The 23908-nt window shown below is 40.3% G+C and overlaps 1 protein-coding gene across 3 annotated transcripts in view; it reads left to right on the forward strand.

Moving 5' to 3' along the window:
* SCAPER (S-phase cyclin A associated protein in the ER) overlaps window positions 1–23908 on the forward strand; it is a 389138-nt gene that overhangs the window by 227898 nt on the left and 137332 nt on the right. For all 3 annotated transcript variants that reach the window (XM_040257316.1, XM_040257318.1, XM_040257317.1), the window contains exon 24: window positions 21600–21715. In XM_040257316.1, the coding sequence (XP_040113250.1) occupies window positions 21600–21715 (116 nt within the window). The remainder of the gene's footprint in view (window positions 1–21599; window positions 21716–23908) is intronic.

Raw genomic sequence — 23908 nt, forward strand, 5'->3', positions numbered from 1 at the left:
ATGGTTGCTTATGTTTTCTGAAGCATGGAGATTCTTAATCTCTTTGTTGATTATTAGTTGGTTCTATCAGATTCTTATAAAGGGTAATCAGTGAACATCCTGAAAAGCAGTAACTCAGAATTTCTGGCTTCTGTGAGAGAGAGAGAAAGAAAGAGATTGAGAGAGAAAAACATGTCTGTCCATACCAGAACTTTAGGATCAAATTTTTGTCTGATTCTAAGTTTTCCTCATTTATTGTGCAAATATATATTTCTGACCTATTAATTAAGACTTTCTCCAGTCCTGTCAACTCAGTCTGAGTCTTTTATAAAGCAGAAAATACTTCTATAAATGTTCTAATTTGAATTTTATATACCATGTTTACTTAAAGCAATGTGCTACTCTTAGTAAAGACAATGCTGCATGAGAATTAAGCTAACTGGCTATTCTGCAATTGCTGTAAATATTTCAAACCCAGTATTTCAGTAAATAGTGTGGTTTTTAATTAGACCATTTTGTTATCATTTTAAACAGCTTTATTAAGATACAGTTCCCATTGGATGGAATCACCCTTTCAACAATATAATTGGCTGTTTTTATATATTCGCAGAGTTGAGTATAATCTTTAGAACATTTTCATCACCCTGAAAAGAAACTTTAATCATCACTCTCTAATCTCCCCCATCCCCCTTAGCGTTTTGTTAACATTTTCACTGGAAGTTTCCTGTCTTAATATAATGATCAATGGTTCACACTGCCTATGTGTGTATTTCAACCATCTATTTCTCTATTCCAGGTTTTCACATCTTACTGCAAGCTATTAGTTTAATGAATTCCAGATTTAATAATTGAATATTATCATTTTATTCTTTCCTTTCAAGTAATAAAACTTAAAATTAGCATACTGCTTGAGGAGCAACTGTTGCTTTATTGACAGAGTTAAAATCACATTTAACTGACTCAATACCAGTGAATCAGTGCATAGTGATTAAATAGATATATCTCCACCAAATTGAAGTTGGAATAAGTCATACTGGGTGAATGTATCTCTTACAGTTTGGATTATGTGTATTCAATTCATACTTCTTGGCCTAAGTTGTTCTTTATCATAGATTTAGACAGGTACAAGAAAATTAAAGTCAGTCATAAAGCATCTTGAATTTTTCAGAATTGGAAACCCCATGTGGATGATCCAGGTACTGCATTTTGGACTCTTTGTTGACCATGATGGCAGCTCCATTTCTTCTAAGGGATTCCTGCCCACAGTAGTAGATATAATGGTCATCTGAGTTAAATTCACCCATTCCAGTCCATTTTAGTTCACTGATGCCTAAAATGTCGATGTTCATTCTTGCCATCTCCTGTTTGACCACTTCCGATTTGCCCTGATTCATGGACCTAACATTCCAGGTTCCTGTGCAGTATTGTTCTTCATGACGTTGGACTTTACTTCCATCACCAGTCACATCCACAGATGGGTATTGTTTTTCTCCACTGATCTCCAGTAACATGTTGGGCACCTACCGTCCTAGGGAGTTCATCTTTCAGTGTCCTATCTTTTTGCCTTTTCACACTGTTCATGTGGGTCTCATGGCAAGAGTACTGAAGTGGTTTGCCATTCCCTTCTCCAGTAGACCATGTTTTATCAGAACTCTCCACCATGACCTGTCCATCTTAGGTGGCCCTACGCAGCATGGCTCATGGTTTCATTGAGTTAGACAAGGCTGTGGCCCATGTGAGTAGATTGGTTAGTTTTCTGTGATTGTGGTTTTCATTCTGTCTGCCATCTCATGGAGAAGGATAAGAGGGTTATGGAAGCTTCCTGATGGGAGAGACTGACTGAGGGGGAAACTGGGTATTGTTCTGATGGGCAGGGCCATGCTCAGTAAATCTTTAATCCAATTATCTGTTGATGGGCAGGCCTGTGTTCCCTCCCTATTGTTTGACCTGAGGCCAGACTATGGTGAGGTAATGAAGATAATGGTGACCTCCTTCAAAAGGTCCCATGCGCACACTGCTGCACTCAGTGTCCCCAACCCTGCAGCAGGCCACCACAGACCCACGCCTCCCCTGAAGACTCCTGGACACTCACAGGAAAGTCTGGGTCAGTCTCTTGTGGGGTCACTGCAGAACGATTTCTGTTCTTTTCCAAGGCAAACCATTCAATATTACAGTAATCCAAGTCTGTGCCCGACCAGTAATGCTGAAGAAGCTGAAGTTGAACGGTTCTATGAAGACTTACAAGACTTTCTATAACTAACACCCAAACAAGATGTCCTTTTCATTATAGGGGACTAGAATGCAAAAGTAAGAAGTCAGGAGATACCTGGAGTAATAGACAAATTTGGCCTTGGAATACAAAACGAAGCAGGTCAAAGGCTGACAGAGTTTTGCCAGGAGAATGCACTGGTCATAGCAAACACCTTCTTCCAATGACACAAGAGAATACTCTACACAGGGACATCACCAGATGGTCAATACCGAAACCAGATTGATTATATTTTTTGCAGCCAAAGATGAAGAAGCTCTATATGGTCAGTAAAAACAAGACCAGGAGCTGGACAATAATAAAGGCTGGGCATTTTTTAGACTCAATGCTTTTGAACTGTGGTGTTGGAGAATATTCTTGAGAGAGTCCCTTGGACTACAAGGAGATTCAACCAGTCTATCCTAAAGGAAATCAGTCCTGAATATTCACTGGAAGGACTGATGCTGAAGCTGAAACTCCAGTACTTTGGCCACCTGATGCAAAGAACTGACTCATTGGAAAAAACCCTGATGCTGGGAAAGATTGAAGGCAAGAGGAGAAGGGGATGACAGGATGAGATGGTCGGATGGCATTACCAACTCGATGGACATGAGTGTGAGTAAGCTCCAGGAGTTGGTGAAGGACAGGGAAGCCTGGCGTGCTGCAGTCCATGGGGCAAAGAGTCAAACACGAGTCAGACACGACTGAGCGACTGGACTGAACTGATGTGGATGATAAGCTATGTTGTATATTAATAGTCTGTTTTGATTAATACAAGTGTTATATAAATCACTCATCAGAAACACATGAAATGATCTTTTTAGTTGTGTCATTTACACTAAGTTCTTGCTAGCACAGAGCATTTCTGAATGAAAATCTCTGCAGAGAAGCAGTAAAATGCATAATGTACTAATGAATAGTGCATTAACAGCCTTATAGTCAAGATCACTGATAAACAAATTTGTAGCCTACTGTCTGGGACACATTAGGTTGCTGACTCCATTTGATAGAGGACCTTTTGGACTTGTCTACTGTCTGTGTCTCAAGTGCCATAGAAAAAAAATTTAATAAATTCCTTATCTAATTTAAATGAGGATTTAGGTAAATTCATGATGAGTCTATGCTACTTCTTTCATGTCTTTGTATATGCTTTGTGTAACTTTTTTGTATCCTTTGTATACACTTTGCATAAGTTGTATCACATATATATTCCTGTTCCTCACTGTAACATTAGGAACAGGAATGGATTACTAAAGTACATCTATGAAGGCTTGACTTCTCATCACTTCAATTGGTAAAGTTACTTTTATATTTTGGTTTACTTAAAGCAATAAATTTAAGTTTGAGTAAAGCATTCACCAGTAAGAATTAAGTAGTACTTTGTGATCTTACTTTCACTGAGTTTATAATCCTTACATATTTTTTAATAGAAGCTGATTATACCACTAGAATGCTAGACTGTAAACTACATTAAAGGATGGGCATGTCTGTTTTATCTGTCCACGGCACCTAATGTAAGAACATAATGGTTTCTTTTAAATGTTTGTTGAATAAATGAATGAAAATGTCAAGCAACAGTGGGCAGCAAGAAAGTACTCTGCAGTTAAGAAAGTAGTAACTACTCTAGGTATTTCTAAAAGAGATGTGTTTAAAACAAAGATTTCACCATAAAAACTATTGGACAAATTGGAGGAGCAAAAGAAGAGGGTGATGGTACCCAGAGAGTTGTAACTTGAGGAAGCTATTCCTGTCTACCTCAATGCCAGCCAGAGCTGGAGGAGTAAAAGATGGGAATGTAGAGTTGCCTAGAACCTGTCAATCCATAGCAGCCCCTAGCATTGCTGGATCTCTGCCTCTGCCTTTTCAAAAGTGACATTTCTGATAAATAATAATGTAATACATTGTATGTATATACTGAATAATGCAAATTCAAGTTCTGATGTAAGGTTTATTTGACATAGCGATCTGTATAGAATGTGATTCTTGTGCTGCCTGGGCATTTTGGTATTTCATTTGCTTAGAGACTACAGTCTTTTGATTTATTCCTTTGTAAATTGGGAGGTGTTTTATTAGCATCAACACAGTAATGTACATTTATTTAAGTACCTACTCAGTGCTAGGCACTGTGTTAAGTATTAGTATAAAAATTAATTTTTAAAGTACAACTTGTAATATATAAGTATACCTGACATAACACTCGTATTTTCATGTAAATATATTCAGACCATGTATGTACTCAATGGTTTAGACCTGCCATTTTACTTTAAATGGCACTAGTCTTTCGTCTCAAGTTGTACTATTCTTGAAGAAAAAGGCAGGATGACATAACTGTGTATCTGATGCAGTCTACTGACTGTTAGGCAGTGCCACTCAGAGGCCATCTGAAATATGATAAGTGTATTTCTCAGCAGACTAGAGAAAAGATGACTTGACAGAAACAGATTTACTTAATATAATGCACATTCTGAGAAGACATAATCATGTCTGTGAGTATGCGGTAGCTTACAAAGGTTAAATATATACTGCTTTCTGAGATTATAGATATGCTTACTTACTAGGGCTTAGAAAACATGAACATAAGATCATACAAAAATCTTACATTCTCATCTCTTCTTTGAACTGTTCTATGTTCAAACTGTTCTAAATTGGCACCTATATGATGATGGCACAGGAATCCTTGTAAGTTCAAATTAAGGAAAAAGAAAAATAGGCTTTTTTATTCAGAGGCATGGCAACCAATATATGATATCCATTGGAAGAAAAATTACCTTTCCTAGAAAAAGCAGTATATCTTCATTTCTTCCTTCCCCTCCTCCTTCATATTTTACTCCTTTTTCTTTTGCATGAAATTAATGTTATTGAACAAAGATGGCTGATTAATGATAAATGCAGTTTAAAAAAAAATCTGTCCAGCTTTCAGTCCTCTGTACAAATACCCGATTGATGCCACTGTTCCATTTAGCAGGACTGTGTGTTAAAAGTTAAAATGGTGTTTGAAAGTGTTTTTCACTTGGCATTATGAAAAGGAGGCACAAGACCTCTCCTGCCTTGCATGAACCCTGCGTCCTGTGACTGCCACATATTCATTACCTTGAAAATCATTACATTCTTTTTATGCCTCCTTTACTCAGTTGATAGACTCTAAGCTTTTCTGTAGGGTGTGCTAGACCAGTTTGTGTCCTTTCTGCTTCATATGTAGAAGATGATTGGTAAATTGATTCTTCTTTCTCCCACTTCCAATCAGTAGCCAAGGCTGTTGTTGGTTTTACTTGTGAATAAAGGTTTTAGCCAGCCATCTTACCTCTCTGTTTGAACTGTCACTGATGGTGTTGACTCCCGAATCATTTCTCTTACCTTTTTTTTTTTTTTCCTTAACCCACTCCAGTCTAGCCACGATATAGATTCTAGCATGTGCTTTCAAAAGTGGAGGAGGTGGGGGTGGAAAGTGTGTCTGTCACTCTGCTTTAAAACCGTTTGGCAGCTCTCTGTTGCTTTAGAATAAGATTTAGATTCTCTGTCTTTGAATACAAGGTCCTCTGAAAAGTTTGTTCTCTCCCTACGCCTCAGACATCATCTCTCCACATTTCCCCATCACATCACACTCTCCACCGTTTTCAGCAGCTTATTCTCCCTTGAGGAGGCCTCCTACCCTCTAATTTCCAAACACCTGCTCCCCTAGAACACCTCACTGTCTCCCATCCAGTGCGTTTGCCTCCCTCAACCACACACACACACAGCCACCCCCACCCTGTAATCAGATGCTTCTGCCTGGATGACTTCTTTTGAGGCTCACCTCTGGTATCGCCTCCCTGTCATCCTGATCTTCACGCAAGCAGGCTATGTACTTAACTGTGTAAGCCCCAGGTGTACCCTGTACCTCCATCCCACTGTTTAGTTGCTGAGTTGTGTCTGGCTCTGTGCGACCTCCTTGACTGTAGCCCGCCAGGCTCCACTGTCTGTGGAATGGCAAGAATACTGGAATGGATTCCTATTTCCTTCTCCAGGAATCTTCCCAACCCAGGGATGGAGCCTGCGTCTTTTGCATTGGCAGGCGGATCCTTTAACACTGACCCCAGGGAAGCCCCATACCTCCACCATACACAAGACTCACCACCCTCTGTCACATTCATCTGTTTCTGAGTCTTTCTCAGTAGAATGTGAGGTCCTTGAAGATAGGTCCTGATCCTCTGGGCTTCTGTATTTCTGCCATTTAGCAAACATGCAGATAGCTGACAGGCAATAATTGTTTGTTCAAATAAACTGAATAGTTTGTTGGCTTTTCTTCTCATACATTCCTTGCCTTAAGGCAAGCAGATGCCTGGACATTCAAGAAATGCTTGTCAGGGCCAAATAGCTTACTTTACAGAAGTGGCCAATTTGGCAGATTTGGTAATACCAGGAAAGAGTTCTGGGAATTACATCGCAAAGTCAGTCTATTCGGAGGGAAAAATTGGTGTTATCTTGAAGCGTTGCAACAATGACTTGCCTTTGCATTCATTTATATATCCCAGTTTTATTTCAACTAAGGATGAAAGGAAGCTGGAGAATATTTTTTATCTTAAAAAAGCCTATATATAATTTACATCATTTACTTCTCGAATACAAATCCAAAGTACAGACATTAGTTATTAGTTAAGTTTGATTCTTTGCTATCCTTCAATTTGGTCTTCTAAAGCACCAACTACAGTTCCTTGTATATTCTGGGTATCAGATAGATTGTTTGTCAAATTGATATAACAAGCTTGTTCGTATATGTACCCAAGAAAATAAATTGTAAAATATACTATAAAAAGCTAGTAAAGTTATAAAGCACATAACATTTGCCAGACTACCCAAAATGGCACTTTAAATAAGGGAACATTTTCAAGTTGCCTCTTAAGCCAAAATTCTTAGTTTCTATAGTTCTTTTCTGCCTCTTACCATTTACTCTTAGCTTCTTGAGTAATGGCTTTTGTTCAAAGCTTCAGTAGCCTTATTCTCAAGGACAATATAGAGCCATTCCTTACCTGGAAGTGTATAGTTTATTATGTCTAATGCTATCTTCCTGTCTAGGGAAACCTCCTAGCACTAATCTGTATCGTTGCACTCACCTTACAGACATTTTAGTTCAGTGAAACAGTTTTGTTTTTCAGTGCACAGTATGCAGAGAAGTAATATGGTGTGATGGTTAAAGCTCAAGATTCTAAAATTAGACCTACCTGAATATGATCCTAAATCAGCCCTTACTAGTTATATAATCTTAAAGAAGTTACTTATCTTCTCTGAGATTTCATTTCTCCATGTAAATAGGGATGGTGATTGTATTAACCTCATTATATGAGGCACTGCTTGCAAGGCAGCACTTAGGAGAGTGCCCAGTGCATGTGTGTACACACTTTAAAATGTTAGTGAATTTTTCATGTGCCAAGCACAAGGAAAATAGCAGTAATTAAAGACAGATACAGGCCCTGCCCGTATAGGCAGTTGAACAGTTAATTATTTTTATAAAAGAGTGTGATGAGTTTTTTTAGGACGTATTAAGGAAATACCGAGTTGTTTGTGGAAATAGTCAGAAGACTATAGCCTTGAGGCTCTTTGGAGGTGAGAAGGTAGACTCAGATAAAATAAAGATATTTATGAGAGAAATCATACGTTAGTGAAATTTTGAGATACCAGAAAGACTCTAGGGTATGTCCTTTCAAGAACTTTAAGGATCTGCTTTTATGGGTACTGGGATTTCCCGAGTGGCTCAGTGGTAAATAACTTGCCTGCCAATGCAGGAGACTCAAGAGACACTGGTTCGATCCCTGGGTCGGGAAGATCCCTTGGAGTAAGGATATGGCAACTCACTCCAGTATTCTTGGCTGGGAAATCCCATGGGCAGAGGGGTTGCAAAGAGTCAGACACAACTGAGCACACACACACGTGCATGTTATGGGTGTTTAGCATTGAATGAACTGGAAGTGAAATGTGAAGGCTGGAAAAAGCATAAACCCTCAGCAGGTAGGAACTAATATTTGTTTGATGACATTATATTAGGTAATTAGCTTAAGCAGGGATAATATAAAGAAGATAATGACAATTACTAACATTTATGCAGATCAATTTATTTAATTCTCTTAATAATCTTTCAAGGTAGGAATTATGTGGCTTCATTTGTAAGAACATGGAGGTATGGAGAGGATAAGTAACTTGTCTGATGTTATGCTTCATAAGTGAAAGAACTGGGATTCAAACCACGGCAGCATTAATCTATAGGCCATGCTAATAGTTTCTAAATGGTAAATATGACATGGTTTGCATCTAATTCATATACTATAAAATTCAAAGTATACAGTTCAGTGGGTTTTAGTATATTAACGAGGTTGTACAGTCATCACCATTGTCTAATTCCATAACGTCATCACTCCCATACCCCGTTTTCCCCTCCCCCAGCCCCTGGCAATAACTAACCTACTTTCATCTCTATGGATTTGCCTATATAATTAATTTTTTGCCGTGACTTTATATCGAGGCCTTGTTAAACTCGCTTATTATTTTTTTAGAGCTTTTTTGTACACTCATCTGGATTTTCTACATAAATGTTCAAGTTGTCTGAGAAACGGAATATACAAATAGACAATAGCCAACCCATCTGTAGCAGTGACCCACAACCCCTGAAGCTGTCAACCCAGAATGGTCAGAAGTTGATCAGTGACTGCCAGCTTCACTGGTTTTTGATCCTGCTTCTTGCTCAAGACCAGCCAGACAAAGATGAGTGTGCTCCTTAAGCCACCAATAAGATGCCCCCTTGTAGTTAACCTGCCTCTGGCTTCCCATGCCAACAGCCTCCAAACACTACATACTTGAAGCCATCTCTTTTCTTCTTTATAAAGCTTTCCCATCCCTCTGTCTGACTTTGAGTACAAGTCAGTGGTTGTACTGACTGTCTGTTGTAGCAAACTCTGAATGAATAACCTCTGTTCTTTAAAAGTTAGTCACACAGTCATGTCCCGACTCTTTGTGACCCCACAGACTGTAGTCTGCCCAACTCCTCTGTTCATGGAATTCCCCAGGCAAGAGTGCTAGAATGGGTGGCCATTTCCTTCTCCAGGGGATCTTTCCGACCCAGGGATTGAACCCCAGTCTCCTGCATTTTAAGCAGATTCTTTACCAGCTGCGCCACTAGAGAAGCCCTAGTTCCTTAAAAAGCAAACACACACTGTTTGTGCTGCAAGGAACTCACATCTGAAATATCATTTCTGCCCATCTTTCTCAAAGCCCTCTCCCTGTCCCTGCTGAAAAAGCCTCCTAGGTTGTACGCCTTTTAATGTTTACACATGAATGTCTCCGGAAGTATCGACTTATTTTAGGATCTTTACATTTCTTTTTTAACTGATGACTTTACTTTTCCATAATGGGAGGACATGGACTTGGTTGCTGACCTAAAACTAAAACACACCTCACACTAAAGGCTGTGTAAATATAAGTTGATCACCAAATTTCTCTTTAGATGAAATTGAGTATTCCTTGTAAAAAGAGATACATATATGCCTTTTTATAAAGAAATAGCATTCTGTAATGGTCTGGTGTTCTCCAGACTTAATGAATACTCTGAGTTTTGTTTGCCTTGAATAAGCAGACTTTTAAACATCTTAGTTCACCTTTAGAAAAGGTCTTCTCTTATTCATGCTAGCTAAAAGTGGTAGCTCAGAGCATCTCTAGTGTAACAATTGAGTGGGGCAGCATTAACCCTTCAGTAAACATGATCATACTTGCTTTAGCAAAGTCAAGAAGACCAGATACTCTGAAAAAGTCTTTCACACTGTTCTCTACATAAGAACATCTTGTTTGCAACATCTTAATGGGGAATAGAAGCTCTGTGTAGTAAAGCAGTTTTCATTTCATTTAACTAAAGTATGAAAAGAAAAAGTGAAAGTCACTCAGTCATGTCCAACTCTTTGCAACCCCATGAACTGGTCCATGGAATTCCAGGCCAGAATACTGGAGTGGTTAGCCATTCCCTTCTCCAAGGGATCTTCCCAACCCAGGGATCAAACTCAGGTCTCCCACATTGCAGGCGGATACTTTACCAGCTGAGCCACCAGGGAAGCCCACAAATACTGGAGTGGGTAGCCTATCCTTTCTCCAGCAGATCTTCCTGACCCAGGAATCGAACTGGGGTCTCCTGCATTGCAGGCAGATTCTTTACCAGTTGAGCTACTCGGGAAGCTAACTGAAGTATAAATTAATACAGTCATCTTGAAGTTCAAAATCTGAAAAGCTGCTCATTTTTGCCTTCTTCCTTGCCATGTTTTAGTCTCTTTAGTAACAGATTTAGCAGTGATTTTATCTCATCTATTTTCCCTCTATACTTTAGATGCTAGAGAACCAGGAGGGGCTGAACCAGAGTGCAGACTCCAGATAATCCATCTGGGAAATGGATTGCCTGTGATCACTAGCTATTTACCCCCTTTCATTTCCTTCGGACTAAATTAAGCAGGCACAGTGCTTCCTAGCAGGATCATTTCTAAAATCAACTGTGCCTGACTTTCCTAGTACCCTATCGCAAGGTTGTGTGGTGTTTTTTTTTATTTGAAGAATAATTGCTTTACAGAATTTTGTTGTTTTCTGTCTGCAAGTTTTTTAACCTTGCTACTTCTTGGGGAAGAAATCTTGCAATAAATATCCTATCCTGGGCACAGGTAGAGAAGGCATGCTTTGAAGACTCTGAAGCAGTATCATGTCCTTGCTGGATTTCACTGATAATCAGAAAGGAAAGAGTTTTGAAAGCCGGCCCTCTGCCATAAAAAGTACTGAAGGCCAGTTGGGACTGGAGCTGCAGGGGGAGCCCATCCTGGGCCACCTGGGGTCTCTTCTAGCCCTGGTCCCACATTCCCTTCCTCCTCACCCAGGGCCTGCTGCCCTCCTGCTGTGTGCACATTTCTTCCCATTTCCTGACAGTCTCAAGAACTTCGCCACCAGATAAAGTACTACTCGTATTTCAGTCCCTCAGAATCTAGTTAGCTCTCATTTCCCTTTTTATTTACTTGTGATAGTCAAACTTGGCATTCCTTTACATTTTCTGAGTCTGGATTATTTCAAGAATTAAAAAAAATGTGTTTAGTTGCTAGTGAATGTTAATATAAGAGCTCAGGATTCCCTCTGTAATGCTAAAAGTAACTTCACCATGTCTTCACAATAACATGGAGCTCAATGCAACGTGGGTTTCCAGATTTGATCCTGGAACAGGAAAAGGGCATCAATAGAAAAACTAGTGGAACTCCAAATGAGGTTGTAGTTTAGTTAATAGTTTAGTGTAATTTCTTACACTATAAGTTTTGAAAAGTGTGCCATGATATTAATATGAGGGAAGGCTCAACTAAAGTATGTAGGGACTCTCTACTGTCCTTGCAACTCTTTAATCTAAAACTATTTCAAAATAAAATATTCTTTGAAATTTTAAAATAGCATCAAGTCCAAGGTGTTACAGAACTGGGATGTTTAGTGCTAAGTGTGCCGAAAGTCCAGCACATTCCTGTAGTCACACACTAGATTTTCCCACAGCTTTCTTGATGTAGATACATTGCACCCTTGGAAGTCAGATAAACCTCAGCTCGATCCCTGGCTCTGCCACTTGCTAGCTGTAAAAATTTAAGCAAGTAACTGATTCCTCTATTTCATTAATGGGATGATGATTCAGACCTCATCATCATCACATTATACAGGGATGTTTTGAGGGCTTAGATAAGATAACAGCCTACCGCCTGCCACATGGTAAGCCCTTGAATTTGTCACTTTCAGCCCTCCACATTGGCACTTTGAGAAAATTGCTCTCCCCCTCCCTTCTTTAGGACATAGAGGGCCTGGGTCATTACTTTCCTTGAGAACTGAGGGGAGGGGATGAATGCCAGGTAGGGCAGGACATCAGCAAAGATATCAACAAAGGCCTTGCCATTGCCCTTCACATTCCTGGCTTTTCCTCTCTGGGCTTGTCCTCTTCAGGCAGGCCTAACCCCAGGGCTAGCCTTGCCTTATCAACCATAGTTTCTAGCTTACCTGTATCCTTGCCTTGCCTTTCCCAGGCACATGAATGTTTCTAAGCCTTTTTCTTTGTCATTGTGGATTCATGGGTTTTCTTTCCTCTTAAGAGAATTTCTGATGTTGAAGCCCAGAAACTAGACTGTATTTTTATACTCAGCAGGTATTTATGGAAAACCTATTTTTTGCTAGACCCTGTATAAACATCCCAACTGTCAAAGAGCTCACAGTCTACCTTGTGATTAAATAATCACTATGATCTACTTTATAATTAAATTTTAATAGAAAAATCAGTCAGGAAGTGCAAGTGTTACCATGGAGTGAGAACAGAGCCCTCTGGGAACACTCATCTCCATTTCCCTGCCATCTCAGTGAACAAGAGCCTCTGAGCTCTCAAGGTCCTGCTCCTTGGGAGCTGCTGGACTGAAGGAGTTTGTCCTTGTTACTAGCTCTTGTCTGTATCACTCACTTGTCCCAAACAGATTCTCCTTGGTCTCGTAGTCCTGAATTTCTTTTGCTTCCCAACTTTAAAGCATCAGAATGGATTAGATGCAAGAACAAGGGAAACAAGGAGCTGCTGTAGTTGGACTCTTCAGATTCTCCCAGAAAGCACTGGGTAGCCTGGAAGTTGGGAATGGTGGGAGAATAAAGGAGTTGCACAAGGAACCTCTTATGTAGGTCCTTGACTGAGTCCATTGTCTTTTAGTTAGATGGCATGATAACTCAGAAAACTGTTCACGTTGACCCCTGTTGTGTCCTGAAGACCTTGTCCTCTGTGTGCATACGGCTTTTTGTACATCCCCTCATCATAGTGCTTACTTCCCAGCATTGTATTGCATTGGTCTATGTTAGGTCTGTCCCTCACTGTGGCTATGAGTGCTGGGCCTGACCCAGGGCCTGCCACTTGGCAGCTTTGTGGAGTGTGAAGATGAGAGAAGATCAAAATAACTTTACTGTGAGTTTTGTTGGATTGCAATCATAAACTCTGTACACTAATCTTTGGTCATCCATCTCACAACGGTTTAAAGAGAAGGAATGAGAGCCCTCAGGCCTTGTGTCCTGCTTTCGTCCTTCAGTTCCTGAACCACCCCCTCTCACTCACCCTGCCCTCGCCTCAGTCAAACAGATCAACATGGCACAATTCAGCTCCCTCAGGGAGAGCCTTCCAAAGGGTCCATGTTCCAATTAGCATCACAAAGGAATGGTTCGTCTCATCTTGAGAAAGCTTTTCCAGCCTCTTTCAGCACCACTTACCTTATTACCCAGACCTTCAAACTGTGGCTTATGATTTTATACCACTTTTTGGCACCACAGACCCACAGATTTAGAATTTCCTTGTGATAATCTTTCAGGTGTGAGTGTCTATAGCTGAAAAGCTGAGCCAAACCTTTATGTAGATATAGGAATATGAAGAAGCCAACATTAGAAGGCTTAGGAGAGAAAAATCATACACAGTAGAAGGAGTCTCAGTTCATTATGCTTGCTTCTTTGAAGCTGACAGTAACCAGTGAAGATCGTAGTTGAGTAGAGATGATGTCCTTTAAGTGTTAGGAAACTTTTCCATATGGGAAAACAACCATAAAAAAATTCACCCCAGAATCGTTTTGTTTCTATAAATTGGGCTGCTAAGTTCTGAATTTGTGGACTTGCCAAAACCTACTTGTATTGTCTCTAAACAGGTTTTAAGGTACCACCAGATGCTGCAAACAAATCTAGCCTATCCTGCTAATGAACATGAAAACAGTTTTCCCCATCTGCTGCCTCTGTCTAAAAGGCTAGGAAGGCCTTCCTCTCTGATCACAAAGAACGTAATTACTGTCTATAGAGAAGTCAAGTACAAAGGCCACCAGCCTTTGCAGGCCACCAAAGATTAACAGCTGCCTCTCCTTTAATTGGGAGAGGTAATAACAGTTACTCTAGTCAATAATTGAATGGATTCCTAGGCCATGTAATTCAGATTGAAGCTGTCATTTTTTTGCTGGCCTTTAGCTAAGCTGGGTTATTAGAATGGAGCCTGTAAGCCTATTAGTCAGTTGTCAGTCTCACAGTGGGAGGGAGCAAAGGAAGGCAGAGCTATTAAGGTGTTATGTCAGGTATTGAATATACAAGTAAAGCCACAGGTTTCCACTTTAGAGGCATTTTTTTTTCTTGCTCAAATCAGAATGATGAAGCTCTTTATGAAAGTTCTGATTTCATAATTTCTGTCTGAATGCAGAGTATTTGAAAAAGGGGTGGAAGAAAAAAAGAAAAATACCTAGTTCACCTTTCTAGATGAGATGTTTTCAGTTGGTTAACGGACTTTGCTTGGTGTCTGTAGTATATGCATCCTGAGTTTGACCCCGACTGAGAATGCAGAGGGAGGAGAGCTTAGGCTTCATGTAGTGCATGAACACAGAAAACTCTGGGATAACGTCAAATGTGAGAAGGGCCTTGAGAGAAACACAAAGACAAAGACCTTTGACTTTAATTGAGGGGATTTGGAAAAATGTTATGAATGATTTGATCTGGGTCTTAAAGGATCGAGAGATTGCTGTTTGAACATTACAAGATGAGAAGGGGACAGGATGGATAGAGAGAATTTGTTGTTGTTCAGTCACTCAGTCGTGTCTGACTCTTTGTGACCCCATGGACCGCAGCACGCCAGGCTTCCCTATCCTTCAGTCTCTTGGAGTTTGCTCAAACTCATGTCCATTGAGTCGGTGATGCCATCCAACCATCTCATCCTCATTTTTAGTATATCTGCTTTTCTCTAGACACTGAGGCATAGAAACAAGTATATAACTGTATTTGAGGAGCATCCAGCCTCATTGTGGCATCCAGATGTATAGAGAGAGCAGTGTATAGGAAGTACCACATGATTGGCACAAGGAGCTGGTGTGGTGGGAATGGAGAGGAAGAGGAAGGCTCTCTGCATCCTTTAGTCTACTTGAATTATTGTGTGAAAATGATCTTCATTTTTCATTTGCATAGAGTGTTTTACGCCATATGCTTAAGAAGGTGTTTTTCCCCGTCGGTTTTAACATTTGGGGAACTCTTCATTGAGCCAGTGTGATTTTTCCCTTTCTGTCATAGGCTATCAGAGAAGTGCCTCGTCTACCTTATGTACAGAGAGAGAGAGAGCTGTTCATTTGCACTGCGTTAGGCAGTGAGATCCACTGGGAGATGTTCCTGCTTGTTGTGCTCACAGGCCTCTATGTTGTGGTAAACTGTCGTATCTCACAGGACATTTTTGCTGTTTGAGAGAAGGCTTTCTGTTTATTCATCCTTTTGTTCAGCTACTCACCCATCATGAATTTACCATTCGTTTTCTATGCCAACACTGGGGCTGCAGAGATAAGTCAGCTGCCACTCTTGAGCTTGCAAAAAGAGAAATGGAGTGCCGAGAAGAGCAGAGATGATGGCATGAATAGGAGTTAATGTGGGGCACGAGGGAGAACTTAGGGCACTGATCAGTATGTCCATTTAGTCATGCTCTGTGGAAGAGAATCCAAAAGTGGCTTGTTAGATCTGTAATCCAAAAGTGCATATAACCAGAACTGCCCTTGACTCTGGGGAGAAACTTGTGAGATTTTTTTTTTCCCCACAGTTGGTTTTGCTTTTTTGCTTTATTTCTTTGAAAAGTTGCAAATGACAAATTAGAACTTCAATTTTCAATAATACTTCAGTAAAAAATTTGGCTTTCAGTGTCCTTTATGTTCCAGAAATCAGCTTATTTTTTCCTGCTTAATGTCTATTAGAGCCAATGTCTTAAGTTTTTCGAGAGGTCACATCCATGTTGTTGGCATTGCATGAAAGACTTTGAGTTTATTTTGTTTTGTTTTTAAGGCATAGATGTGTACATTAAGATGGTCTGCTTTCCCTCAGTCCTTTCCCCTCACTTTTGCAGCGCTGACCCAGTTCCCTCCCCTTGTGGAAAGGTCTACAAGAACAGCAGCAGTGCTGTTTTGTTTCTCTGTGGACAGATTGCATCGATTGGTGCATCTGCTTGGCTTAAAGTATGACATACTTTGTTTTTGAGTTGAGAAGTATCAAAATATAGAGGCTTTGTATTGAAACAGAGTATGAGTGGAGAATGTATTTCCTTAATGGCTATTAAAGAGTCTCAAGGTGAACATGTCTTTCAGTCTTGAAATCCTAAATTTCATTGTTTGGTCTTTTCCATCCTGGTGGAAACTACTCCATTTGGCTACATGTAATAATAGGAATGGGAATTTTATCCTGGGCTCATACTAGAGCAATTAACTGCCTGTGTTTTCACAGTTAAAATTGTGTTAAAATACCTTTGTGAGTCTTCTTTTTCACAACTGTCATTCAGCAACCACTGATGATGCATTTGCAGAGTACATCCCCGTCTGCTAAGTGTTGGGGATGTGATGATAAAACAGACATAGTCCCCAACTGCAAGAAGCTCTAAGTTTAGTGGTATACAAAGAAGAAAAGCTAGAGGGTCATCCCTTCTGAGAAAGGATACCCCAAAAGCACAGAGGCCTGAAAGAGCACGGGCCATATGGGAAATTCGGTTGAGAGAGAGGTAGGAGCGTGGCATGGAAAGAGGCTGTTAGAAAGGGTTCAGATTCTAAAGAACTGTGTGAAAGAGTTTGGGCTTCATTCAGTACACAGTGAGGAGGAAATCGTTCACATGTTCTACCCCCAGAGTAGCGTGATCATGTTCACTCTTGATAATATTGTCTTCATTGCATATAAAGGCATCCATAGCAGGACTACTAAAAGAGTCCACAGGCCAGCACCAGGCTGCTGTCACTAGAACATGGTGAGATAGGTGCACAATTAAGAGGAATTTCATGACTTTCATCTAATATTTTAAAATGTGGGCTCAAATTTAGTATATCTTTTTTCCCTCATTTGTATACTATTTCACAAAAGTATTGGTCACAATGGAGTGAAAATCTTCAAAACAAAGAAACAAGCAAAACACCTGACTTGTGTTGGAGGGTTTGGGAAGCCCAGCCCTAGAGAATGGGGCTGCTGTGAGCCTGGATCCAGAGATACTAATTAGGAGGTTGCTGCAGGGAGACCAGGAGAGCCTGAACGGACATGGTAAGGTAGGCATGGACGGAGTGGCAAGAGTGAAGAGCTGTAGCAGGAGAGGAGCAGTCAGAACTGGAGCCCGAATCACTGGGAAAGCTGGCACAGAGTCTAGAAAGGCAGATGTTCTGTTAAGAGTCTGCTGAAAGTCGGCCTCTTGCTCTGTGCGGTGTTTTTGTTTTTTTTTTTTTTAATTTAAATGTATTTATTTTAATTGGAGGCTAATTACTTTACAGTATTGTATTGGTTTTGCCATACATCAGCATGAATCCGCCACGGGTGTACACATGTTCCCCATCCCGAACCCCCAGGATTACTTGCTTATGCATGTGTTGGCTGTGGTGGGCCTTGGGCTACATATGGGCTTCCTCTGGCTGTGGAGAGACTGGGCTGCTCTCTCGCTGCAGTGCACAGGCTCCTCATCGTGGTGGGCTCTCTTGTCGTGGAGCGCGGGTTCTAGGGTGCACGAGCTTCAGTAGATGCGGCTCGCGGGCTCCGGAGTACTGGCTCAGTAGTGGTGGCAACAGGCTTAGTTGTTCCTCCGCATGTGGGGTCTTCCCAGAACAGGAATAGAACGTGTGTCCCTTGCATTGCAAGGCAAATTCTTAACCACTGGACCACTAAGGAAGCATTATTATCAGCTTCTCATCCCTGTTTTACAGCGATGTTTCCCTTACTTTTAATATGATTATTTTAAAAATATTATTAAATATTTTATCTATAATTCCTACCTGGATATAGAAGAAAAGAGATGAACGTACATGTTGACTTCCCTTTCGTCACTCAGAGCCCCTCTGCTGTTTGCCCTGGGCTTCAGATGCTGCCCTGGGCCTGGCTCTGATAAACTGCTTGTAGGATAACTGATCACCACCTACTTAAATATTCATAGGTGCTAGATGATCTCCTCTATATGACACTCTACAGCAGAGAAAGTCAACCTGTGGTAGCATTAATCAAATCAGTGGGTGCTTCAGGGAGGAAGGGTTGGCTGTGGAAAGCGCATGAGGGGACTTTCTAGGGAAATGGAAACGTTCAGAACTTGTAAGCACTCGTCAGGTTTAATTGGATGATATCCTTACGATCTGAGCCCTCACTCTATCGTAAAGTGATCCTCAAAATTAAAAAAAAAAAAAAAAGCCAGTAAACAAAAGGTGTTCAACCTCATTATTATCAGGGGAAGACAAAAAAAGACAAACCTCACTCAAATGCCAGTATATGCCCATTGAAATGACTAAAGGGTTAAAAAAAAAAAACGGGGGAAAAAAACTGGTAAAGCCAAGTTTTGATGTGAATTTAGGATAATTGAAATCATCACTGCACTGCACTGTGTATAGGAATTGTTCTGAATATTTTAGAAAGTTGTTGAGCCATAACTAATAACACTGGATCTATGCATGCAACATGACCCAGTAGTTCCACCCTTAAGCATATACTCAACACAACTACATGTCACATGTGCCCAAATACGTGTACAGAGATATTGAAAGCAGAATTGTCCAGAGTTTCAAAGTAGGAACAACCCAAATGTCAATCAACAGTGAAACATTGAAACATTTAAATAAGGTAAGGTATATAATTAGATAAGGGAATACTGTACAGCAAGGATGATGAACTAAATACTGCTATAGGCAATAAAATTGATGAATATAGGGGGGAAAGATAATAGAGCAACATTATTAGAGAAATGCACATCAAAACTTCAGTGAGGTATCACCTCACACCAGTCAGAATAGTTATCATCAAAAAAAGCTACACACACATACTGGAAAGGATATGGGAAAAAGGGAACCCTACTGCACTGTTGGAAGAAATGTAAATTGGTACAGCCAATGTGGAGAATAGTATGGAGATTGCTTAACAAGCTAGGACTAAAACTACCATATAACCCAGAAATCCCACTACTGGGCATATACCCTGAGAAAGCCAGAATTCAAAAAGTCGCACGTACCCCAGTATTCATTGCCGCAGGGCAGGAATAGAGATGCAGACATAGAGAACAAACTTGTGCTCCGCTCACACAAGTCGTGGGGGAAGGAGACTGGGACAGACTGCGAGAACAGCATAGACATACATTCACTGTCTTGTGTGAAATAGTGAGCTAGTGGGGACCTGCTACAGGGAGCACAGGGAGCTTGGCGCCGTGCTCTGTGATGACCGAGAGGGACGGAACAGGGGCTGTGTGGGAGGGGGGACCAAGAGGAAGGATGTGCAGCTGACCCTCGATGGAGGGCTGCAGAAACTAACACAGCATTGTAAAGCAGCTACGCTGCAATTAAAAAAAAGGTCGAGCAAGAAAAGTTAAATATTGTAGAATCTGTGGAGTGTGAGCCTGTTTTTATAGAACTGAGTAGAAGACAAAAGGAATCTATGATTTCAGAAATCAGGATAGTCTTTACATGTGGCAGAGAGGGAGAGCATGAGTAGGATGGGTATCAGGGGGACTAGGCCATGTTTCAGAGCTTTACTTTTTAATTTTGTAATTGTTACACGGTGTGTTCAATTTGCCATATAGTTATGATATAGCTATATGGTTGTGATTAGTGCAGTTTTATCTGTGTATGTGAAAATTATTACTATTTTCTATTTATATTGACATCCCAGCATACGAGGAAAGAATGGTCACAGCATTATGGTTTTAAATAAATTACTGAGCACCTAGTTTTTCAGTTTTCTGATTGTTCTATTGCAAGGAAACATTTTTTTCATTAATAACATTAATTGTTAATTGTTCATCTTAAAAATTAAGGTTAAAATCTTATCTGGGACTTACAAGTGAACTCTTATCTGGGATTCATGATGAACTTCTTATAGTCTCTTATTGTATTTTATTGTGTACCAAGAGGGAATAAATGAACAATTAAGATATTATGCTGTCCAACTCCAGACATGTTCTGGAACCTGTAATTGCTAGTCCACATAAAGCAGGCAGAGCATTGTGCTTTGAGCATCAAAAGAATCAGGCAGACGTGTTGGGTAGAGCTTGTGAACAACCCATATCTCTCTGCCAAGTACCCACCCCCGCCACCGCCCCCACCAAAAGTTCCTCAGTATTTCAAAGACATTTCAAGGCTTGATAACTGTGAGAATACTATTAAAACAAATGCAAGGTGGTGTTGTAATAGAGACGTTGACTATTAGTTTGCTAGGACTGCCATAACTAAGCACCACAGACTGCGTGGCTTAAATATAATAGAACTTCTTTCCTCACAGCTCTGGAGGCTGAAGTCCAAGGTCAAGGTGTGGGTAGGTTTGGTTTTTCCTGAGGTTTTCTCCTTGGTTTGTAAAACATAGCTGCTTGCTGTGTCCTCAGGCAGGCTTTTCCTTTGTGCATCCCTGGTGTCTCTTCTCTGATAAGTTCACCAGTCATACTGTATTACTGCCCCACCCTACCAGCCTCATTTTAATTTAAATCACTTCTTTAAATTTCTTATCCTCCAGCACAGTTACATCCTGAGGTCCTGGGGTTGGGACTTCAACATAAGAACTCAGAAGAGGGTGGGGACACGATTCAGCCCACAGCAGGTTGCCATCCTGTTTTTCACATATTTGACACAGTGATTCTGTGTATGTTTAAAAACTCTTGCCTTCCCCATGCCAGAGGAAGGCAAAGAACTTAGATATCCTTTACACAAGAACTGTATATAATTCAGAAATTGTCTAGAAAAAAATCATAGGTTGAGTTCTAAAATGGTTACTTAATATTCTCCCTAAAATAGCTGAAGTGGCTTAAAAAAAAAAAAAAAAGATGCAGCTAACTGCTTAGGTATTAAATTACCTTGTATTACTAAAGAGAAAAGTTCTAGCAAAGGAAATCTTTGTGGAAGTCAATTTGTCTTGTTAGGTGGTAATTAACATTACAAAAAGATCCAAGTTTTAAAAGTATTGTTAAAAAGTTATCTATAAAATGATTTTTCCCTATGCTTGGAGTGCTTCATCCCTTTCTTTCCCTTTCCTTTTGCCTGTCTCAAAACCTCAACTTTCCCAGAAAAGCCTGTGCTGACCTTTTCCCCAATATAGACTTAGTTTCCCCACTGTTCTCATAGAGCATCTTTCCTTCTTCAGAGTACTTGTTATAGTGGGAATTGTTATATGTATTTGATTAATGTTGGTCTCATCCACTACATTTTAAGCTTCACAGGGGACAGCAACCATGATCTTTTTTGTTCACCACTTTTGACCTGTAATTCCTAGCACTGAGTAAGCATTCAGTAAGTGTTTATAGAATAATTGAACCAACAGAATATTTCACGCTACAACTAAATATTTCATTTGGTTATAATTTTATGTCTGGGAAATTGGGCTAATTTCTCTTTGTGTTTCTATTTAGAATGTAGCAGATCAGATTGCATTTCAAGCCGCTGGTGGATTAACAGCCCTTGAACACATTCTTCAAGCAGTGGTCCCCGTCACAAATGTGAACACTGTTTCACGAATTCCTCCTAAGTAAGTATAGGTTTTTAATCTGTCTTTCACGTTTCATTTGTGAGTCATTTCTGCCTATGGTTTCCATATGGGGGAACCACAAGAAAATTGTATGTGTGTGCAGGTTTGAATAGCAAAAGCTTACACTCCCCATTAGGGAGAAAAACAGAGGTGCTTGACTGCACTTACAAAACTCAAATTGAGCCTAAAAAGCCTTATGAAGGAAATTCCTTTGGTCTGTGACCTTTACTAACCCCAAATCAAGAAGACCCGATGAACTTGTGAGAAGTTCTAACCACTTAACAAAATTTGAACAGAAATGAATACTAATAAGAGAAAACTAACTTTTGTATTGCATACAAAAAAAGGTGACTAAGGACATTAACAAAGGACTGAGCTGTGAAATTTGAAAAAGGCCCTAATATACAGGAAGAGCAGTCTGGGGCCAAGACTGCCATAGTCTAGAGTACAAGCCAAATAGTTGGGAACTGAACTGTCATTTGGTCTTTAACTATAAACTGCTCTGTCCTAAGGATCGTGTACCCCCTTTAGACACAAGGTCTACTTCGTTATTATTTTAAGTTACCCTCTGGTCCCTGGCCACCAAGGGTGTAGTAGCAGACAGCATTATTTCAGAAATACTGTATTCCTGAGTTGTAACATGCAAACTGTTTGGATATTTTGTGGAGACACTTGTAGAGTTTAAATTAAAAGTTTTGATAAAAGTTCACTTATGTCACTGAGAAGCTTTTAAATATTTAATTAGCTCAGCTAAGTGAGTGCTTCATTTGTCCACTGGATACAACAGGGGAAAAAAATTCCTTGAGTATGTTATCTTTTTTTTCTAAGAGACATTTGGTAAATGAGAAACAGCAGCAGCTTTGGAGTCAAACCAATCTGGGTTCCAGTTTTACTTCTGCCAGGTACTAGCTAGGAGATTTGGGACAAGTGCCTTAATCTTGTTACATCTGTTTCCTCATTTGGTCAGACAGGGGTAATCATTTTCACCTCACAGCATGGGGATCAACTGAAGTGATAATGTATGTGAGAGTTCTTTGTTAACCTTAAAAATGAAAGTGAAAGTCACTCAGTCTATCCGACTCTTTGCGACCCCGTAGCTGCCAGGCTCCTTTGTCCATGGAATTCTCCAGGTCAGAATACTAAAGTGAGCAGCTGTTCCTTCTCCAGGGGATCTTCCCAGCCCAGGGATTGAACCCAGGTCTCCCACATTGCAGGCAGATTCTTTACCAGCTGAGCCACCAGGGAAGCTTGTAAGCCTTGAAGTGTTTTATAAATGTTAGGTGACAGTTTTTAAAATAGCAGTCTTGCCTGGTTTAAGACAGTGTTACCGATTTGATGTGAGGTATTTCTGTGTAAACACTTTGCCACTGAGTTAGTTTGGGTTCTTTTGCTTTACTGACAAAGTAGAGATGAATGAGAGAAGGTGTAAGTACCCTGTAAAGTCAGACCATCTTTCTTTGGAGCAGAAAACTCTCCCATAGGGTCGTTACAGTGTACGTACAGGTGTTCTGTCCCAGAGAGTTGCTGTGCCCTATCAAAGTGGACTTCATTGACAGTGTTACTTGGCATGTTGTCATCACTCAGTGTATGTTGATTGGCAGGGAGAGAGGAGGGAAGGAGTCAAACACACTGTTAGAGATAAGAAAGGAAATGGTATTTGATTGTTTGGGACAGTGCTTTTCATAACTGTTAATTCATATTGTTCGCCTTAAATGCACTTGGTAGCATTTGTTTTCTTTCTTTTTTGTTTTATTGCTGTTGTTTGCTGTGTTTTTCGGTAGGCTTCAACATGCGTGACACTGAGGTCCCTTGATGGTAACCTAGATTAAATGCCTGTTCCCAAAAGCTGCCTTTGTCACTGTGGCAAAGGGCATGTTCTGGTGCTTATCTATGCCTCTCGTGTAGAGAACAGAAGAGGTTTTTCCCACATTTCCTAAAAAGACCTAACCAAGCATTAGCGCACATGCTTTGGAAAGGAGCCATGGAACCCTGAGAGTCCAGATCAGTGCTTCTCTGATGGCCACCAGCTGCCGAAGTGCCAGGACCAAGAGTTTGTTTCTTCATCTCATCTTAGGCTAATAGATTTGTGTTTTCAGCCAGGTACTGCTTACTGAGTGAGGCCAGCTTAAAAGGCTGTGGGCATCTAGCACTGACTCTAAGATTCCCCTGTCCTTAGCACAGCTCAAGATCATG

The sequence above is a fragment of the Oryx dammah genome, unplaced genomic scaffold (assembly GCF_014754425.2).
Source record: "Oryx dammah isolate SB20612 unplaced genomic scaffold, SCBI_Odam_1.1 HiC_scaffold_16, whole genome shotgun sequence".
Lineage (NCBI taxonomy): Eukaryota > Metazoa > Chordata > Mammalia > Artiodactyla > Bovidae > Oryx > Oryx dammah.